The sequence below is a fragment of the Epinephelus fuscoguttatus genome, linkage group LG21 (assembly GCF_011397635.1).
Source record: "Epinephelus fuscoguttatus linkage group LG21, E.fuscoguttatus.final_Chr_v1".
NCBI classification, from domain to species: domain Eukaryota; kingdom Metazoa; phylum Chordata; class Actinopteri; order Perciformes; family Serranidae; genus Epinephelus; species Epinephelus fuscoguttatus.
The window spans coordinates 24,483,625-24,504,349 of record NC_064772.1 but is presented as its reverse complement, the minus strand read 5'-3'; the positions used below and the strand labels follow the sequence as shown (position 1 = coordinate 24,504,349).

The following is a 20,725-nucleotide window of genomic DNA, read 5'->3' as shown; positions in this document are numbered from 1 at the left end:
TGAACATTTACTAGATTATCAGTGATATTTTAACATATAATGCAGTAATAAGGGCAAACCCACAAGCAATGATTTCATCACCTGAGGGAACTGACTTATTCTGTGGTTAGTCCACAAAAGCCTTCATTAGTTACAGATCGATGTAGCTTTTGGATAAAAATAGAGAAATAATACATAATTAAGGACTATTCTTATGTCTGTTTGTTTCCCGCCTACTTGTGGAGGAAATTTCTGTCCCAAAAATTCAGGTCTTTTACCTCAGTAAAGGTACATATACCACAATACTCCACTCCCAGTCAAAGTCCTGCATTGAAAACCTTAAGTTCAAGTAGGCAGTGAAATGTACTGAAAGGAAAAGAACTGATTGTACAGTTATGTTCCCTGTCAGTGTTTTACTATTAAATTAAGTCTAATTTACAACCCAATTATAACCTTTCTGGTCCAAAATAAGATTTTTTTTTTTATATCCCTTCTTAAATTTCAGATCAAGTCCCCCCCCCCCCACAATTTGTTCTTATTTAAATTTATTACTCATGTTTTATCTTACTATATAATGAATTGCCCGTTCCACGTTTTTCTCCTCACTGACTTGGTCAATCCATGTGAAATTTGGCACAGTGGTAGAGGGTCATGGGAGGATGTGAATGAACATTACACACTTTGAATGGGCATATCTCATGCCCCGTATGTTGTAGAGACATGAAACTTCGCAGAAATGTCTCTCCTCATGAGGAACAAATTTGCCTCAAGAACCCATAACTTCCAGTTATATAGATTTTCCGCCATTTTAAATTTTTTTGAAAAACACTTCGAATCGATCTCTTCCTAGGAAGTTTGACCGATCTGCATCAAACTCGGTGAACATAATCTAGGGACCAATATCTAAAGTTCTCTCTTGGCAAAAGTTGGAAAACTTACTTAAACTGAGCTTCTATAAGGCAATGAATATCTGCCTTTCAGCATGCTACCTCAACTACTAATGTACAGTTTTAGCCCACTAACTATCCCACTATTGGCAATGATACTATTGTACTTTCAATTAAGCAATCATACTATCAAATTCACAAAAACTCTGAATACATTGCTCTTCTTAATGGGTTCAGCTGACTATTTAATCTGCAATTTCCTATGACCTGTATCCCAAACACACACCATGTGAAACTGTACGTGGGCAACTGTGCACTCAGTGGGTATGGACTAGTATTGGTTATTTTACATACTATGGTCGACTTGTCATTTTAGGTGTCAATAATGGTAAAGGATTATATGCGTGGTGGTGAAATCAAATAGCACAATCACACATTAATGACAAGGACAAGAAAGCTTTTTTTTTCAAAGTTTTATTGTACATGTTTGGGTCCTTTGAAAACCTGAAAAAGAAAAAGACACTGTTAACACAGTGGTCTTCATTTGTTACTGGTTACAAAACAATGTCCAACAGATTATGTCAACAACTAAGTTAAATGTTCATTCTATACTTCTACAGTATGATAACTAGACCTGAATAAACTTAGTGTGGACTTAAAAACAAATTTGGGAACTTCATAAACTTGTTTCACAGTGTTAATGTTTAGAACACACTAAAAAGGCGGCTGACACATTTTCATTAGAGTCAGGCATCACTCAGCTCTATCTAAAGACCATCTATAATCTATAGCCATAAATACTGATTTACAGCCCTGATATCTTCAGGAATAAAATCATTACCATACTGCTGAATTGAATCTATTTATTGCCCTCACATTTCTTCCTCTCTGTCTTGCACAGCCTGAAGCATATGGAGTTGATGATTTGAAGATTTATGATTAAGATGTGGTTTCAGACATAATTGGCTTAATTTCAGCTGGTTTTCACCACAGTCGATAAGATGGGGAAAAAAGAATATGCATCATTAACCACACCTCATGAGCCATTCACACTGTCTGGACCTGCGTTACACCAAATACTCACAATAACTTCAGTTCATCCTCCTGATCATTCTGTTGATCTGGTCCTCCCTGTTGCCAGCGTCTCCTCCCTCCACGAAGTGTGTGGTCTTCTTGTTCATACCGCCGCGGGGTGAAGACAGCTTGAAGGGCCACAGGAAGTTGTTGGCGGGCTTGAAGTTCTTTCCAACTGTGTAAATCTCATGGATGAGGTCCTCGACGCAGATGATGCCATATTTGCCTGCAGATCAAAAAGCAATGTGTTAAAAAAGTTGGAAACTGTGCATCCAGCTGCTTTTATTCACACACAGGAGCTGACGCGCCAAAGGTGGTTACCAACTGACGCTAAATGACTGAACCCAAACTGGAGGAGTTTGTGACTCACCATTTCAGATTTCTACAGAGGAATAATGCAAGTTCAGACTCCTTAAGCTCAACGTTGAATTGAGTACTCTTAAAAACTCTACATTTACACATATTTGTCATATATTTATTTATGTTAGTTTTGTCTTTTAAAGCAAAATCTACCTTCTATCCTGTGGCCTAAAACTCATTTTTTTTTATCATCCTCTGATCTTTTTTTTTTTTTTTTTTTTAAACATCCTTAAGATGGCAGGATGCCCTTAAGTCAGAGCCCTGCACCCTCATGGTAACGTCTAGTTAGGCTGGCGTGTGGTTTCAGACACAACTGGCTTAGTTTTCAGTTTTTTTTCACCAAGGTCGCTAAGACGGGGAAAAAAGTGTGCATCATTAACCACATGTAGCACTATACAGACCATGATTTATGTCAAATTAAGTACCAATTATTGTATATATTCCCTTAGAAGAACTAATTGGTCAAAGGTTACATGAGGTTTTCGCCTCATAGATGCACCAGTACACTGTGCTATGTAGAGACTATCTTTTTAAGCAAAAAAGTGTAAAGTTTTCATACCGAGAGCCTTCTCCACCAGAGCGTTGTCTGTGAGGGCAATGCGCTGTTTCCTCATCCTGCCATGGCCACGTTTGTAGATGAGCTCACGCACAGACTTCAGGTTGGGGTATCTGGGGAAGCAACAGGTCATACAAGGTTATGAAATGAGCTCAAATCAAATCTGAACAATGTACTTAACAACAATATGAGAAGATGTGCATAAAGTAAAGTGACTGAACCCATAGACTGTATAGTAAAGGACAACATGACAGCTCCCAAAAAGTGGTTCCTGTAATTTTAGGGAATTCTGATCACGCTTATGTTCAAGTGATCGCTTTTCTTTAAAGTACTGGTTATACATAGTTGATGCTTGACAGCTGTGTATGGCCACTGATGTGCACATGAGCAATTGTGCTGCTCACATTTCATTGGACAGCAGGGACTCGATATTGCAGAGTTTGCTACTGTATGAACTGTGACTAAAGATGATGGCACACAAAGGCAGCAGCTATACCCTTGATATGGTTACATCTTTGTACAGAAGGAGGTGGAGACACATTGTCCATCTTCATAAACAGTAATTTACTGACCCTCAGCAAACAGGTTGTGACCAGAGGAGCTACACGCTTTAAGATTTCACCCCCGAGAGTGTAGCAGATGATAGAGCACGTGTCTGACCTCACAGCACATGTTACAAACCAGCTACTGCATACAAACAAGGATATTTACTGTACTTACGAAGTTATGTGGCATTTGCATCATACTAAGAGGTAGACAAAAGCAATCAACACTTCAATGGCAGTGTAAGAAGCACATCGAACCAACTGCACTCTGTTTCCCCACACTCCAGCATAGATTGCATACAATACATGGTATAAACCTACAGAGATTAAAGCCTTAAAGTGAAAAAAGCAAAACAAACACTGGACATTTGTGGTTGGACACTGTGCACATCTATAGTATTATGGAGCTTAAGTTTCTTTAGTAAAGTTCAGCTAATTTCATCCTTCAAAGCACTACTTGGTGTAAAACATCCAGATTAAACATTCACATTTGTCCCTTACTCATAACAAGCCATTAAAGCTAAACCTTTGAGTGGCCATGCCTTCACCTCCTGCAGTTACATTTCCATTAAGTCTATTTTTCATGTTATTTGTTTAACAATACTTATTATTCCCTGACATGACATCAAACTAACAGCCCTGAACAGATGCGTGAAATCATAATATTCTTGAGGGAGTGGAGATAAGACCTATTCAAAAAGGTGGAAGACAAAGAATTCTCATGTTGGAGAAAAGCCAGTGATGACACCTTGGCTATACTAACAGTCCCTGTTAAAGCTCTATTTCTTCCCATCAAGACTTTCCCATGACTACATGTCTATCAATAACTGCATATGAAGATGAAGGACACGTCTCCACTTCCTTCCACTGCACAAAAGGTGAAGGCAACATATCCAAAATGTGGGCACAGGCATCTTACGCTTTTGACGCCATTTGCGCAGTACCAATCTATGCAATATTGAGTTCCACCTGTACACCTGTCCGACCCAATCACAAGCAGCACCACTGATAAGTACACCAACTGGCACACACAGCTGTCAGTCATGATATCATACACCATTACTATAGCATCCACTGACTAGTTAGAACCAAACCTATCAGAAAATGTACAATTTTCAGTGTGATAAGAGCTACCTAAAATGACAATCCATCGTTAGTAAAAATGTATTTCACATGTACTACCAGGAGGATATCGAGATGTTTCTGCTTCACTTTAGGGGAGCTGTCATGTTATCCATCTTTAGTTTCTATATGTTGATCTGAACCTAAAACCTCAGGGCAGTTAACTTAATATTTTCTCAGAGACTTTTCAGTACCTATTACTATCATAGAATGTGGTTTCAGACAAAACTGGCTTAGTTTCAGTCAGTATTCACCATGGTCGATAAGATGGGGAAAAAAGTTCAGCATCATCAACCACATTCCAGAGATAAACTATCCATAGTCAGTACACAAATTGTATCTCCATCATGAGGGTCACATGGAAGTCTTAGTGACAACAGTCTTACCCCCAAGCGATGTAAGGCTCGGCGATCCTGAGCATGTTGATTGAAGCCTTGTTCAGCTTGACGAACACACCGTTGAAGATCTGGCGCAGACGGAGCAGCTGCAGAACCTTGCGGACCTTGGGGCTGACGCCATTGATACTGGAAAAGAAACGACACTGATTAACATGTAGCTTAGCATCAGTATGCAGCTTTCTCGTCAGTTCAGTTGATTGTGGTTTCAGATATAATTGGCTTATTTTGCGTAGCTGTATCACCATAGTCGATAAGTCGGGGAAAGAGTGTGCATCATCAACCACGGAAGCATTAGACTGTAAAGCACATTTACATGGATTGCTATATTAACCAGATTTAGACATTAATTATGAAAGTGCCTTCTAAACAGCAGCTGTTCAGTCCCTCAAGATATTTACCTTAACTGACTTGTATGAACTGTTACATGTGCTCTCGTACCAGTACTACCAGAACAGCCTGAGACAATTTCTGTGGAACTAGCATGCAGGATATGGCCACAGCAACGACTATTTTAACTGCTGATTATTTTCTCAATTAATCGATTGGTTGTTTGGTCTAAAAATGTCATAATGGTAAAAATGTGAGTTTCCCAAAGCCCGAGATGACGTCCTCAAATGTCTTGTTTTGTCCACAACCCAAAAGATATACAGTTTACAGTCATAAGAGTAAAGGAAACAACTTATCTATATATTGTTGCAGCTCTAGTGGCAACACAGGTTTGGATTGACTATATTCAAGATTAAATGTTTGAGTAAACCTGCAACATGGAAAAGGCATTTCCAACCAGCTAGCGGGCAACATGTCTTGTTGGAAATCTAGTAATCCATGTAAATGTTTCTAAAAATGGTTTTGTCTGACAAGTGGGACAATTCTGTCCCCAGAGAGACACTGGACACTACTCACCCTCTGATTCTGATAACAAAGGCCAGTTTGGGCTCAGCTGGCACGTAGAAGTTTCCCACTTTGCGAGCAGTACGGCCCAGACGGATCTCACGCCTGTACATCTGTCTGTACTCCTTGTGGTACTTCTCGGCTCTCTTGTAGATCAGTTTCCTGGTCACTTTGCGGGCCTGAGGACACATTAAAGATATATACTCATTCACTGCAAGAATTCCAGGGTCCCGACTCATTTTAAGGACAATTCGAGGATGCTTACTGCCATTTTTTTCTTGCCCCACTTGCCTGGTGATTGACGCATATTAGAGCTCTATCACAGCTACAGAAAATACATTTGCTGTTCTGTTCCATTATGTGGACAGTTAGACGAAAGACACCTGTAGCGATTTCATTACAGACAATATTCCCATAGCTCTTCCAATCTATAACATCACTGTTAGACTGGCGTGTGGTTTCAGACACAACTGGCTTAGTTTTCAGCTGTTTTTCACCAAGGACGATAAGACGGGGAAAAAAGTGTCCATCATTAACCACATGTCGCACTACACCTTGATCTAACAGTAACCTTAATGTAACTCAATGATTTTTAATAATTCTGTGACTTTACCAGGTCTGGTGAACATGCTTATTAAACTCCACGACCATGGGCACTTTAATTTATGAGCACCAATTTATTTGTTGGATGAAATCATAACAGGGCACAACTCCAGTGAGATACAATCCCATCAACACCTCAAATTAGTGCATTGCAAGTTGGTCCCTTATTGCTTCCTGTACTGCTTCTCTCATTGCATCTCACTGCTTTGTAATTGTCAATGTGTCCACACTGCAGACCTAAACTGACATGTTTAGGCCCACAATCAGACTTCCTGACTCAAAGGACTTACTCCTTGGACAGCCTTGAATACACGAAACGTGCAACTCACCTTTTTCTCAGCCAGCATCTTCTTGATGCGCATGGCCTTCATGGTGGCGAAGGCCTTTCGCCTTTTCAAAAGGCTCTCAGGGACCGCCGGTACTTTTTTTCTGTTGAAGACGTACAAGTATTAGAATTAGACTAAAAACATACTGACAATATCAGGAGTACACACACATTTGAACTACTTTACTGACACATCTCATCATCGCCGCTATTAGCTGCTAGCTTGCTAACCTGTCATTTGCCGGCTCCCATACATGTAGTTACTCCTGTTAACGCTAGCCTACATGTTGAGGAAACATTACCAGTACCATAAAGGTCGTCCACACAGTCTAACAGTTAGTTCTGAAACGCGTTCTCCTTTCTTGGGACATAAACTAGCTTCTTCTTGAGTGCAAAAAGCCTGGACAGACAGCCATGTTGGACTAACACGGCTACACATCCGACTCCATAAAGTCATCATAACAGCAATAAGAAACACAATCCTTAACAATATTGCCAAGATTATGTTGTGTGTAAAGTAAACAATCTATCCGCAACGTAAAATTAACAAAGATGGCTATCTGAACAGTGGATGTGCTTAGATTTTAATTCAGCGGCGACACTCACTCTGCGTCCGCCATTGCGTCCACCGAGAAAGAGAAATTTTCTTCTGCGCATGTCCGCGTTAAAGAATGAAGGACCTCTACGGGCTGTCCTCACAGCTGCCTGACTAATAAATGTCTGATGCGAAATTTAACGCGTTTTTGATAAAATGCAGCATCAAATCGCGAGAAAACTATTTTGTAATACTGTTTGCTGAATTTCCCCGAAAGGTACGGTGTCATATTAGTACGTTTTTCTATGTTTTATGTGGTATGACTGGTAGTTCAACAGCAAATGCGAGAAAAACATTAAGCTAACTTTGTAATGCTCATTCTGTCATTTATGATCATATTTCCGGCACAAATATGCTTTAATTGTTATTATTTTTATGTTAAAGGAAACATGAATGTCCTTTTAAGAACTGGAAACACACTTAACTAAATATTATTGTCTTAAAACAAGCGTAATGCAGTTTTATTGAGGTATGCACATAGCCTATCTCTCAAACCAACCGTAAACAAAACACAAAAGTAGCCTGTTTTAAATTACGTTATTTTTTAAATTAAATTATTCGCCCTCTGCTTTCAACAGTTGAATAAAACCTAAATTTAATCCCAAGACCAACTATATGGGGTTGAAAATACAATGAAACGAACAGCAATGCCATTAAAAACCCACTGAATATATTTGTGTAAATTGCCGTTATGATTAAAGACGGTCCACTGTATGTTTGTGACGCTACCTTTCCAATTCCAGTGCCACAGGTGATGGCTGTGCTGTGCACCCACTGACCCAGCAGAGGGAGCAATCACTTCATTTTACAGAGCAGGATCACAGAGCGTCTGGAGCTGAGAGGGAAAGTCTCTATTGCTGAATCTTCATGAGTGATCCTGGACCTCAGTAAGGAAAAACACCACCTTGTCTACTTCAGGCTTAAAACGCAGGTAGTGTGATGCACAGCACGGTTATGGAAAGAAATGATATGGTGTAGCCAAAAAAATGTTGTAGGCCATGTGCCATGAGGCCAGGTGCACAGTTACTTTGATTCAATGTGCAGTTTTGCCACACAGACCTATTTCCCTTTTCTGCTGTTTATTTTCTCTTCTTTGCAAAATCTAATGCAGATATTTTTATATGCAGGATCAAATATTTTGTATGGAAAGCACGTGAGCTCATAGGCCTAAATATCTTGGAGAGCTTAAACAACCCAATATTTATTCCTTGCGTAAGGGACCCTCAGAGCGGGTTAAATAGTGTTAAATAGGACTTTAACTAAATGCAACATTCATATTGTGGTGTTACATTAGGCTCTAAATATCTTCCACCAGTGGTCCGTCTCCTCCAGACGCGCCCACCACGCAGGAGCAAACACATATGTAACATTATGGCTGTTGCAAAACGTTGCACAACGTCACGAGCGTAGGCTACGTTAAATACGGAAAAATGGTGCAAAGCAGTAAAGGAACAATTTCACATTCGTCTGTCTGAAGGCCATCACATATATATATATATTTAAATAATAATCATAATTATTGTCATCTGTGCCCATAAAAACACATAATGATTATTTTGCCCTGCCTTTATTAGCCTACGTCTCAGTGCGTAATCTACCCTGTCAGTCCACTTTCACTTTCCAATATGAGCAGATCGAGATGGATCATTGCCTTTAAGGTGATGTGATTTGCGTTAGTGTATTGATCTCTGATTAAAGTTCAGTTTTGCGTAAAAAAAAAAAAATCCGCTCAAGCGACAAAACAATTGGGATTTTCTTTAAGGACCAGCGATGGTTTTTAATGCTCCATGTATGGACGGACATTGACCTGGAGGAGCTGATGTGTGACTGCATTTCATGGTGGGAAAACAAGTTATCAGTATATTTACGTGTTCCTGATATCCTTATTCTGATTTTGTTGCTTATTAAAATGAGATTAAAGCAACGTGGAATACATCAAGACATGCTTCTTTGTGCAGCTGCCTTCTAAAGCCATATTTTTTAATTATAAATGACTGTAAATATGATAAAAGCCAAAAGATGGATTAAAAATCACTGGCTTTTAAAGGGTATGACAGCTTATTCTCTAATCTTCATTTAGGATATGAGTACATGGTGGAAACATTGCAACAGATTAGTGCTGGGTAAAATCTTTGAGGTTACATCACCTCTGGGTGTAATGTATGGACCTGGCGCTTCATCCTGACAGGCGCTCAAGTCTCAGTCCTATTGGGCCCAGCATTGATGGGAGGACTGAATAAATAGCGAGTGAGATGCGAGTGAGGATGAGATGAGTGGAGGAGCAGCAGAGGAAGTGGGAGGCACAGTCCGTGGTAGCTGCTCGTAACTCACTGCAACTGTGCGCGCTGTACTGGCAACTGGACTCTGACTGAGCCGCATCTCAACTCTCCTTTCACGCACAAGTCGGGGTGCTTTTTGTGTTTTTTTTTTCCTCGGCCACGTCTGTGCATGTCAGCGTTTTCCTTTTACCTGCACTGTGGTCCAAGTTTGTCGGTGCGTCCCTGCCTTTCTGCTGCAAACAGGTTTCAAGAGTGGAAACCCCTGCGCTTCTTCCGCCGCTTGTTTGAATTGATTTTCAAAAGCTTGGTAAAGATGATGATCATAATCGCGGAGTTCTTCGTGGTCATTTTGAAGGTGCTCTGGGCTTTTGTAACAGCCGGGGCGAAATGGGTGGTGCGGCCCAAGGAGAAGAGCGTGGCGGGACAGGTGTGCGTGATCACCGGGGCTGGAAGCGGCCTCGGGCGGCTCTTCGCCAAGGAGTTCGCCCGGAGACGAGCGATACTGGTGTTATGGGACATAAACAGCCAAAGCAATGAGGAAACGGCGGAGATGGTGCGGCAGATATACCATGAGCTGGACACTCCCATAACCAAAGACGGTAAGTCTGTTTGCTTTTGCAGCAATTAGGATGACATCTGTTTTTACGCACGGTCAGCGAAATCGTCTGTGGCAAATTATATTTCAAGGAGTTACACTATTATCGTAGGCAGCTGAAATGTTTCATATGGCAAGATATGTGGACATGTGTGCACACAACCTCAGATTTGTAAACTCCTAAATAGTTGCTTTCATTTGCCAAAAGTCTGCAACACTCAACTGAAAAGTGACTCTTAACACAGCCCACATCACACTCCCTGCAGACTAACAAATCACCACTGCTTTTAAATGCTTGCCATCTAATTTTACTCAATAATTCTGATTTATTATTTACAATAACTGGCTACACCAGCCTGCTGAGCAAACTTTCTCATTGATCACATCTCCTTCCCTCTACAGGACCTGTTGGAGGGGTAGAGGAGGTCCCCCCATTCCAGCCGCAGGTCTACACCTATGTGTGTGACGTGGGAAAGCGGGAGAGTGTGTATTCCACGGCTGAGAAGGTGCGTCGAGAGGTGGGAGAGGTAGACATACTGATCAACAACGCCGGCGTCGTCTCCGGCCATCACCTTCTGGAGTGCCCCGATGAGCTGATTGAGCGCACCATGGTGGTCAACTGCCATGCCCACTTCTGGGTGAGTTGAGGCACAAGCATGCCAACTTGTATGTCGATGTTAGGATTATCTGCCTCCGTTTCCATGAGCACAGTGTTATCAAATGTGTTTACTGTGATGCCAGGTCCTCAGGAATGTTTCCAGTCTGACTTGCATTCATGATCTTATCCTTCTGTGTGCCAAACTCGAGAATCAAAAGGTGTGTGTCCGTGTGCCTCCCAGGATCGAGAGAGCATGACCATAAATAGTTACGTTACATGTTCAGATTTCAGCTCCGCTTAGTCTCATTCTGCCAGAGGAAAGTCACGGGTTTGGCTTCTTAAGTCTCGCCTTCGCCGCTCTCTGGCAGCCCCCAATCAGTGATGATCCCCGTGGTATGTCAGCCCTTCCTTCTTCTTCCCTTTGCAGCGCAGAGCTGCACAAATCTGCACAAATCTGACTTGCGTGATGGAAGCAGGGGGTTCTGTACGTGGGTTGGATCTGTGTCGGATCAGCTCACCACATTTTGTTGGCAGGCAGTGATTTGTTGTGTATCAGATTTTACTCTGGCTCCGTTCCTCGAGCCTTTTTCAGTGTGAATACTTATCTGAGAGGCTACATGGACTTGATGTAGTGAATATGTTGCACTTTAGTTAAGCATAAGCTGCAGTGTTGAACAGGCCAGGTGCTATTATAGCTTTTCTATATGTGTGTGTGTGTGTGTGTGTGTGTGTTTGGGGTGTGGAAAGACAATGGTTTCAGCCTGGTAATTAGAAATCTATTGCTGATGGTAATAAGAGTTGAGTGTTTAGCATTTAAGCCCCTCTCCTCCAATCAGGACTGATAAATAATTGCATTGCTTGGCTGCGGCCACCTGTGGGACAATTGTAGTGGCTGTGCACAAATTGGTTTAAAGGCCTGCTGTGGGGTAAAATGCAAGGGTTGTGAATGTGTCCTCTGCCTGGTGCCGTAGCTCTGAATTGACCATTTCATCTTTGATTGTATTTGTCACGATATATTGAGCAACGTGTCCGGCGAGGCGGATGATGCTCATTTTGAGACTTTGGCCGCCGGCTCTTCTTTTTACGCAGGACTGCATTCTCAATGATACCATGAAACCACAGTGATTTGAAGCTCCCTAATTGAGCATGAAAATCTCTTGTGTTGTCAGTCAGACAGGTTGTGTATTTCCTCCTTAATGGATGCTCCATTCAGCCATTCATGTGCCTCTCTGCTGGCTACATCCACGTCCCCTTTACATCCAGGATTTGGAGTCAGGATCCAGTGGTTGGGTGGCAGATTTGGGATTTTTAATAGGGGTCTGTGTTTGTGTTCTCCCATATTCTGTGGAGAGCGTGGTTTCTTTAGGGGTGGGGGGTGGCAGATGAAAGACGGACTTAATGAATGGCGACAGCCAGAATGGAGGATGTGGTTCATTAAAGACACAAGCTAGATGAATAGAGCTTAGACTAACAGGGAGCCGTTCACTTTCCTTTCTTACACAAACATGGTACAGTTACTGAATGTATTCTGGTGGTACATTACACAAACCTTTGATTAAGTTTTTCCTCTTTGAACAACAGGCTTTTAAAATGGCTTAATTGTGGTTTATGATTCAACAATACCCTCAGTTTGGGGTCTAGTCATACAAAGTTTGAAATGGATTTTAAGCCATGTTTATTTAGGTTCATGCCTTCAATGAGTTTTACAGAACTGACACTGAAGGGCTCTTTCAAAAGACGAGTTTGTCTTTCCTGAAGACGAAGTTTTAGATTAAATCAAAGGGCCACTCGGCTTTTGTCATTTTAATTTACACAGGCACAGAGGTTTTCTTGCTCCACCTTTTGTCATGACTTATTTTTAAGCTTCAGCAGTGAACACTGAGAGTCTGGGGTGCATTCTTCATGAGGAGTGTTCTTATTCAGCTTGTCAAGCGTCACTATTTGGCAAAACATCATAATGAGTTTGGCCACTCAGGGAGACATCAGAGAAGCGATGTCAACCCCCAAAACTTCTCAGCCTCCCTCCATTAATCCTGGCCAGTTACTGAAATTTACCCACCCAGTTTCTCAAGAACAACATGACAGCAGGTTCACGGCTCTCCCTGCGTCCAAACTGCACCGCAGAGTGTAAAATAAGCAAAAGGAAGGCCAGAGGTCAGATGAAGAAATATTTGTATTTTGTTTTCATTTGTTGGACAGTGTAGTGGGAATAAGGCAGGGATGGAGACATGAGCAGGAAAAGGATGGTAATAACTGTGTGTGTGTGTGTGTGTGTGTGTGTGTGTGTGTGTGTGTGCCAGACCAGCCAGCTCAGACCCCACACTTCTTCTGTCCTCCTCGTACAGGCCCCTCTGACTCCTCCCAACCTGATTTGGAGGCAGTGGGTGCAGCTGCATGGCAGTCACGGAGGCCAACTCTGTTCATCCGGCCCTGCCACACACACACACACACACACACACACACACACACACAGACACACACACAGACACACAGACAAACAGCTATGATTCAGTCCCTCAGTCCTTTCAGGTTTTTATTAGGCAGGGGGTCATAACATTTAATTTGTTTGATGATGCTTTGATTAGTCCAGCTGGCGATTTGTGATGTTCGAGCCTCAGTTTTTAGTCATGCGGACACGGGGAATGTTCAGCCCTCTTGCTTAATGTCACCGGAGTTTGTGTTTGTGGATTAGTGCGTGTCTGGTGGAATGACATGAAAGGAAATCATCCTCCGCATCTTGAGCTGGTTATCCAACAGGTGGTTCATGAACAATAAGCAGCAACTCCCCTCACATGGAAATCCTACCGCTCTTGTGCAATTACATGAAAGTGCCGAGCGCTTGACAGCGACATGGCGGGAAAAGAGCAGAGGAAAGAAAAGAGGAAGGAAGGCAGTGCCTTCCCATCCACAGGCGAGGCGAGAGGGTAATGGTAAGCTGCTGCTGACCCACTTTATCTGACAATTGGTTTCTTGTCTGTGGATCAGCTTGACAAGATGCCAGGCGACAGGAGCCAAGTTCTGCAGGCCGCATTCCTGCTGTAGCCAGAGAAAGGAGGCAGCCAGGCAGAAGGGTCCTACTTGACTGGTTTCATATGGGCCCCTCCTCAGGCCTGGTGCACCTGTACCCCTTACTGGAGCTTGTCCTGAGTACTCTCATGTAGAGTCTGTCCCTGAGTATGTACCTGTTCACATCACAAGGGATGGGATGAGGGGGGTAAGAAGAAGACGGGTCAACAAATCCATCTGGATATGAAAATTTAGGCAATTTAGGACGTCACTTAAGATTAAAATCTCCTTTTCTACTAGGTTACAGAAATTTTAAAAGCATGTCAAAAACAGTCAGGGACAACAGATTACATAATACAAAATCCAGTTTAGGAAAAGCATTTGCACTCTTGAGTTACACAGATTTTTTTGGTGACATATTTAAGTGGATGCTGGGACTCTTGGTAAGAAAGGACGTCATGTCAGTGCCCCATAAACACCATCGATGTGGTTGCTTTCCAGGTAAATTGGATCCCAGCTGTCCACCCAACAGGGGGGTTGAGGTGTAGTCAACTGTAGCAGAGGCTCACTGACTAGCACGGCCGCCACAACACGACCAATCTGTATCCATCATCCCTGACGACCTGTAAACCCAACCCACTCAAATTCCACGATCTGTTGTAGGATCAGACGAGCTCTTGAACTCAGGGATTTTTCTCCCTCTCCTTCATTCTATCGTCCAGGGAGAAGTCAGCCCAATTAAATGGCCATCTGGTCCGACGCAAAGGCCAATATTTTGTTCATATTCCTGTTGGTCAGGCGCTAGCACTAATGCAGCCTGACACCCCAGCTGCAAGAAGCTTTGTGTGGCTTAAATGCTCCTGGGGGCACGCACCAATTAGGGGGTGCAGCGGGCAAGGCACCCCCACATAGGCCAAGGAGGCCCGACTGTGTCAGCGGGTAATTTAGCGGAACAAGGGAGCGTTGAGACCCAATTACGGCCGCTCTGATGTAAGACACGAGCCCCTGGTTGCCTTCACACATTTTGTGTCTGAGAGGTCAACGGGGGTCATACCCACATGCCAGAGCTGCCATGAGAAGCAGGACATCACGGGAGGGTGGGAGAGAGACGGGACGTTTGTTCACGTTCGGCCCCGTCCTCCCGCTGAGGGCATCAGCCTTTCCTCCATCAGTTCCAGTTATTTTCAGACCACTCAGCAAAATCACCCAGTTGTATCGGAGTGTTGGCTTTAGTCAGAGAGCGCTGTGCCAGATCAAGTCATTCCCCGCTCTCTGAAAGTTGCTGTGGGAGTGGGAAACCTTGGCTCAAGTCAGGTATGGGCATATCTTAAGTTAATGCTTCATTTGCACGCAACTCTCTCCCTCATTCACTGCCATTCTGGCTCGCAGAGGCCTTTCTCAGCTTTTGCCCAGGCCTCATGTTCTCTCGCTCCCTCTTTTCGGGCCTCATCATTTGATGAGTTGAATAATGCGGCAAAAAATTTATGCCTGGAAAAAGTGCAGATGTTTGGAGCTAAGTCAGATCAGTTATATTGTACCTTGCTTTAGAATAAACTGGTGAAGTCAGCCTCCTTACCCCAGCTTTCCTCTGCGTAGATCTGACTTACTCCTTGCTGTTTTATTTGCAGCACAAAACAAGGAGACCTACAGATGTAAAGCCTTGCTGAGGTTACACTAGAAGTCAGTAGGTCCGATGCAGTTAATCTCTGGTTGCAGTTTTAATGAGGCTCTTCCTCCCCTGCCAGTGGTTTCATGGCTGTACTACCTGGTACCATGCGCTCTCTGGCTCTGTGCTCCCCTCCAGAAAATGTTTACAAAGGAGGCTGAATCATTTCTTTGGCTGGGCTTACGTACTGTACCAACCAATGAAACTGTTACCCTTCAGTTATATGACCACAGGATTATTGGAGGCAAGGAATGAAACTGTCAAAAGGAATAACAAATGCTCACCCCAATTTACTACAGCTGAAAGTCATGTCTTAAAATTGCTCACAAAAACCCCACATTTTAGATTTTACAGTTCAAAGTGTAGCCAGGAGGAGTCGGGTATTTTACTTGTCAAAATTGGTATTGATCAAAGCGCATAGGCAGAGGATTAATCAATTTATGGACCGACTGTTTCTGCACTATTGTGTAAAGGTGTCCTCAGTGACATTTCTTTCTTCCTCACCATGGCAGCACACATCTGACTAGAATAGATGTAGCAGTGCCGACAACAAAAGGCCTGCTGGTTGTTTGTAGACCTCCTAGCGGGAGAGTGATTGGTCAGTTCCTGGGTTCCTGTCATTGCCGTCACATGTCACACCTGCTGATTGGCTCATGCTGAGCCCAGAGTCAGCAGACGGGCAGAATGAGGGATGGATCCATAGCTTAATCAACCGCTAACTCCATCTGAATCTCCACCGCGGGGTTGCTCTTCTCACCACCTCACTAACTCTCATCGGACCGGCCGGTGAAACCACTCAAGGCTCTCACGTGGCACTCTGGCGAAACTCCTTTCATCTCGGAGCTCATCTCGCTGCCGATTGTTCTGCTGACTGCTGCTCGGGCAGGGCGCGAGGCTGTGCGGGTAGACGAGAGGCTGAATTGTATTGTTGTTGAGTGAACGGAGGCCTATGATTGGTGTTGTCACCAAGTCTTTAGAGCTGGGCCCAATGACGGGCACCAGATCTGTGTGGGAAAAGAACAGATTGTACGGCGGCACACACACACACACACACACACACACACACCACATACCTGTTTGTATAGTGAATACCTGAAGAGGGAAAACCCTCATCCATCTCTTCCTTCAACATCTAATTCACACCTTTCAACTCAAGTTTTTATTTTCATACTTTAAAACGCTGCACCTCCAGCGCTCTGTCTGATTCTTCTTTTTTTTGTGCGTGTTATGAATTCTCATTCAGACGCCTCTCTCTGCATCACCATGGAGAAGAGGGGGAAACAGATGGAGAGGGGGAAGAAGAGGGGGACAGAGAGGATCAAAGGGCTTTGGCACAGACAAACTGCACAAGTGAACTAACCTTCCTCTTTTTTTTTTCCCTTTGCCCTTCTGTCTCTTCTGTCCTTCCCCCAGACCACCAAGGCATTTCTCCCCAAGATGCTGGAGCTGAATCATGGTCACATTGTGACGGTTGCCAGCTCCCTGGGTTTATTCAGCACAGCTGGAGTGGAGGTTAGTATCATACACAACAACACATACACATCCCATCGTTCCCACCATCCAAAACCAGTGCTTTTCTCCAAAGCCCTCAGCGTGCCAGCTAGCACACTGCGCCGGGGGAGGTTAGGCCCCCTTTCTCTAGTTGTCCCTCCACCCGTTAAATTAAGGGACACAGATGAGCATTGGGGAGCCTCTTATAGATTCCTCTATCTGCAGCAGTGGGGGTGTGGGGCCCCTATTGGGCTCTGGCCCCAGGGCCAGAATGAGCTGACAGCTCCCCAAGGGACAGAGACATCTTCATCACTGCTTTGTGAACAACTTGGTGCTCACTCAGTATTCAACTCACAGCAGCTTTCAATGGATAAGGTTTTGGTTTTCCTTCCTATAGTTTTCTTTCTCCCTCAGTTCCTTTTGTTCTTTTAATGTATATTAAAATATTAAGTGGAGTCATTTGTCTCCATAAGCATAGAGGGAGCACATTTGTTGCCCTCCTAGAAGGTTTCATTTTGATATTTCGGAGAACAGAGTCCTAATTTATTCCCCTGACTGAGAATGGTGTCATTTTCAGAAGGTCCGCAGGGACTACTACTACGCTTGCCTTTGTTTTCATAGCTGCACGTTTGCTTTTGTTGTACAAGCATTCATCCATAATGATTAAGTCCCCCTTCAAAGAGACTGGAGTTTAGTCAGGTTTTGTTAAGCTCTTATGCTTCCTGGAATTGCCTTGAATGTGATTTCAGACGTGCACATTAATTTCAGGGAACCAAAGCCCCCGCCTGTCATGTGGGCACAGCCAAATCTCTTTATCCTTCCCGTGTTTATCGACATGCATCTGTGTTTGCCCAAGCCTTTTTTTTTTTTAAACAAGATTATTTCCACGGCGAACCACATCAAAACCTTCCCGCCAAGCCGAGCAGTCTCCTGATGCACTGGAGAAGAATGCTAATGAAACCGTAGAGCAGCGAACAAGCTCGCTCAGGTTTTTGTGGCTGTATCATTAACAGCAAGGAGAGACCTCTGTGCCCATGGGGCATGTTTGATAATGTTGTCTGTGGTCCCTCGGCGCGGGCAGGGGCACAGTTTTACAGGGCTAACCTGTTCTCTATTTATTCCCTCAGGATTACTGTGCCAGTAAGTTCGGTGCCATTGGGTTCCACGAGTCACTGAGCCATGAGCTGAAGGCCTCAGAGAAGGATGGCATCAACATGACTCTGGTGTGCCCTTACCTGGTCGACACGGGAATGTTCAAAGGCTGCAGGATAAGGTGAGCGTCAACACACACCGGACAATGTTAATGTGTTTGTTTGTGTGTTCTTTTAAAGCTTTCTTGCACCTGGGCCAAGTTTGTCATCTCTAATTTTCACTTTATAAAATCGCCCCACAGACACCGTTTTGAAGTTCAAAGCAGCAGCTGATGGTTTGTGTTGTGTTACAGAGATATTATAAAGTCACTCGCATGCCATTGGTCAGCGCTCGGCTTAGACAAAGACTTTCCCAGGGGAAAACCTCACCAACAGGTGCACCTGGGCTAACCCCCCCCTTCTGCTGCTGTAATAGTCCTCACTTTGTTTGATGGTTACAGTCAGCAGGTGGCATGTTCCCTGGCTTTACTGGCCCTCCGCTTTGGAGCAATCACTATTAGTGTATACAAGAAGTGGTTACAACCTCGTAAACCAGCATCTCTCAGAGCTGTGGACTCAAGTCACAAATTTGATGGCATAAGACTCAACTTGACAAAATCAAATGATCTGAAACTCCACTTGGATTTTACCACCTATAACTTGTAACTTCACTTGGACTTGAGCCTTTTGACTTGAGAATACTTGATACCTTCCCCCAAGCTTTAAGATTAGAAGTAAAGATTGCCACAAATCAGTGAATTCGCTAAACCAACTAGCATTTACACTTTTTACTAACTGCAAGTCGACATGTAATTCCCAAGATCCTCTTTGGTTGAACCAGTTCGCATGCATCAAGACAAGTTACATGAGAGAACCACAAAGAACTAACGTTATGTTACCGAGCAAAGATAATTTTGTTTGCGTACAAAAACTACTTCGTCAGCAAAAATGAATTTGCAGTCGGCAAAATGTGCAGACGGAGACGCCACAACTTCAACCTCCGAGAACATTTAAAAAGCATTCATGATTTTTGTACATTTAATGTTTTATTACTTTGTCAAAATTGCGTTACAGTCAGTGCAGAGTGCATAATGACTTGTTGAGGACTTGAAACTAAAAATTTAGGACTTGGTACTTGAGCGTGAAGACTTGTTTTATAACTTGTGACTTGCAAAACAGAGATTTGGTAACACTTAACCCATGGACTAAAACAGTGAAAGCCAGTGTCGGTCAACTTCCTCAATGTTTTCAATCAAACATAATTCACTTAAAAGTTAAAGAATGTTCCTCAGAAATTTAAAATCTGTTTTTGCCAGTTTTAGCAGATTAGATTTTAAGTTCTCTGAATTTCAGGCCTGTAAATAATTTATGTTTTTCTTTCCGTTCAGGAAGGAGATCGAGCCCTTCCTGCCTCCGCTGAAGCCAGAGTTCTGTGTGAAACAGGCCATGAGGGCCATCCTCACTGACCAGCCCATGATCTGTACACCTCGCATCGTCTATATGGTCAACTTCATGAAAAGGTGAGCAGCCTCCTACACATCCCCTAATTTCAGTCTTCCCCCTCCCTCATCACTCCATATTTCGTGTCACTAATCTAATCTCCGTCCCGTCTCCGCAGCATCCTGCCCTTCGAGGCCATCGTGTGCATGTACCGGTTCCTAGGCGCCGACAAGTGCATGTACCCCTTCCTAGCTCAGAGAAAGGAGGCCATGAACAACAACGAGGCGAAGAACGGGATCTAGGGGGCGCTGTTTGTAACACGAACAGAGGCACATAAACCTGCAAGCATGAGGAAACAACCACTGAGGATGAAAAACGGGGAAGACGGAAGGAAGGAAAGAAGAAAAGACTGAATCTAGACTGGTGCACTTGCATTGAGCAAATGCAAAGGTTTACCATATTGTTCCTCTGGAACAAAGAAAGCTGTGTACTACACAAAGGATTTATTTGACTTTGTTTTGTCTTTTTTTTTTTTTTTTTTTTAAGTTTGTTTAAAGAAACCAACATCTATATACTGTGTCACTAGTTTTTGAAATCATACAGAAAAGCTATCCTATAATTAACTATTTACGTAATGTAGTCACCAGCCTTATCTAGTGTCATTGTGGAAATATACAGTATGTTACTGTACAAACAGTAAAAGATTTTGTTTTTCACTTTTATTTTATTTTTGTAGACATGCACTGTAATTTCAGATTTTTTCTCTACACTGCCAGCATTCTCTGTGTAGGAAGGTTCAATGCAGCATTTCAGACGACCCAACGTCTCCCCACGCTGAGGCTCTTTTTTTCAGGCAGTCAGGAAAATTGGTTTGCAGCTCTAATTATAACTTGTGCCATTAAAAAACAACAACAAGATAAAGTCACGATACAGTTTACCATATTCAGTTGTTGCTAAATACTTCAGTTCCAGACATGTAGCATATGTGTTGATAATGAAGTCTAAGCGTTCCAAATTTAAAGGCCAGATTGTGACTGACAAATCTTCACAGGAGTTTCCAGTGTGACAGGACTCAACAGTGTCCCTTTGATGGTCCTGTTATTTCAGGTCTGTGTTGACAAACCTCTCAAATGAAAAGTGGGTGAAGACGTCGATGGGTTTAACTAGCATTAGGGGTGGAAATCG

At 43.1% G+C, this 20,725-nt stretch overlaps 2 protein-coding genes and 4 non-coding genes across 6 annotated transcripts; 1 reads left to right on the top strand and 5 right to left on the bottom strand.

Annotated features, from left to right (window-relative positions):
- Positions 1–1,809: 1,809 nt before the first annotated feature.
- On the bottom strand, positions 1,810–1,902 carry LOC125882311 (small nucleolar SNORD12/SNORD106). The gene has a single exon (XR_007448328.1). It is a non-coding gene; the product is annotated as a small nucleolar SNORD12/SNORD106 (small nucleolar RNA).
- Positions 1,903–1,951: 49 nt separating this feature from the next.
- rpl7 (ribosomal protein L7) lies at positions 1,952–7,405 on the bottom strand. The gene is made up of 6 exons (XM_049564690.1): positions 7,347–7,405; positions 6,745–6,844; positions 5,825–5,991; positions 4,910–5,047; positions 2,860–2,969; positions 1,952–2,166 (listed from the first exon to the last, which is right to left on the bottom strand). Exons 1-6 carry the CDS (start codon positions 7,358–7,360, stop codon positions 1,958–1,960), a joined length of 738 nt encoding a protein of 245 aa, XP_049420647.1. The 5' UTR covers positions 7,361–7,405; the 3' UTR covers positions 1,952–1,957.
- On the bottom strand, positions 2,595–2,686 carry LOC125882312 (small nucleolar SNORD12/SNORD106). Its single transcript, XR_007448329.1, has one exon. It is a non-coding gene; the product is annotated as a small nucleolar SNORD12/SNORD106 (small nucleolar RNA).
- Positions 4,733–4,824, bottom strand: LOC125882309 (small nucleolar SNORD12/SNORD106). The gene has a single exon (XR_007448326.1). It is a non-coding gene; the product is annotated as a small nucleolar SNORD12/SNORD106 (small nucleolar RNA).
- LOC125882313 (small nucleolar SNORD12/SNORD106) lies at positions 6,264–6,355 on the bottom strand. Its single transcript, XR_007448330.1, has one exon. It is a non-coding gene; the product is annotated as a small nucleolar SNORD12/SNORD106 (small nucleolar RNA).
- A 2,179-nt stretch (positions 7,406–9,584) lies between the features above and the next one.
- Positions 9,585–20,080, top strand: rdh10a (retinol dehydrogenase 10a). Its single transcript, XM_049564686.1, has 6 exons — positions 9,585–10,213; positions 10,612–10,847; positions 16,893–16,991; positions 18,098–18,243; positions 19,489–19,620; positions 19,719–20,080. The coding sequence occupies exons 1-6, from the start codon at positions 9,784–9,786 to the stop codon at positions 19,840–19,842; spliced, it is 1,167 nt and encodes a 388-aa protein (XP_049420643.1). The 5' UTR covers positions 9,585–9,783; the 3' UTR covers positions 19,843–20,080.
- The last annotated feature ends 645 nt before the right edge of the window (positions 20,081–20,725 follow it).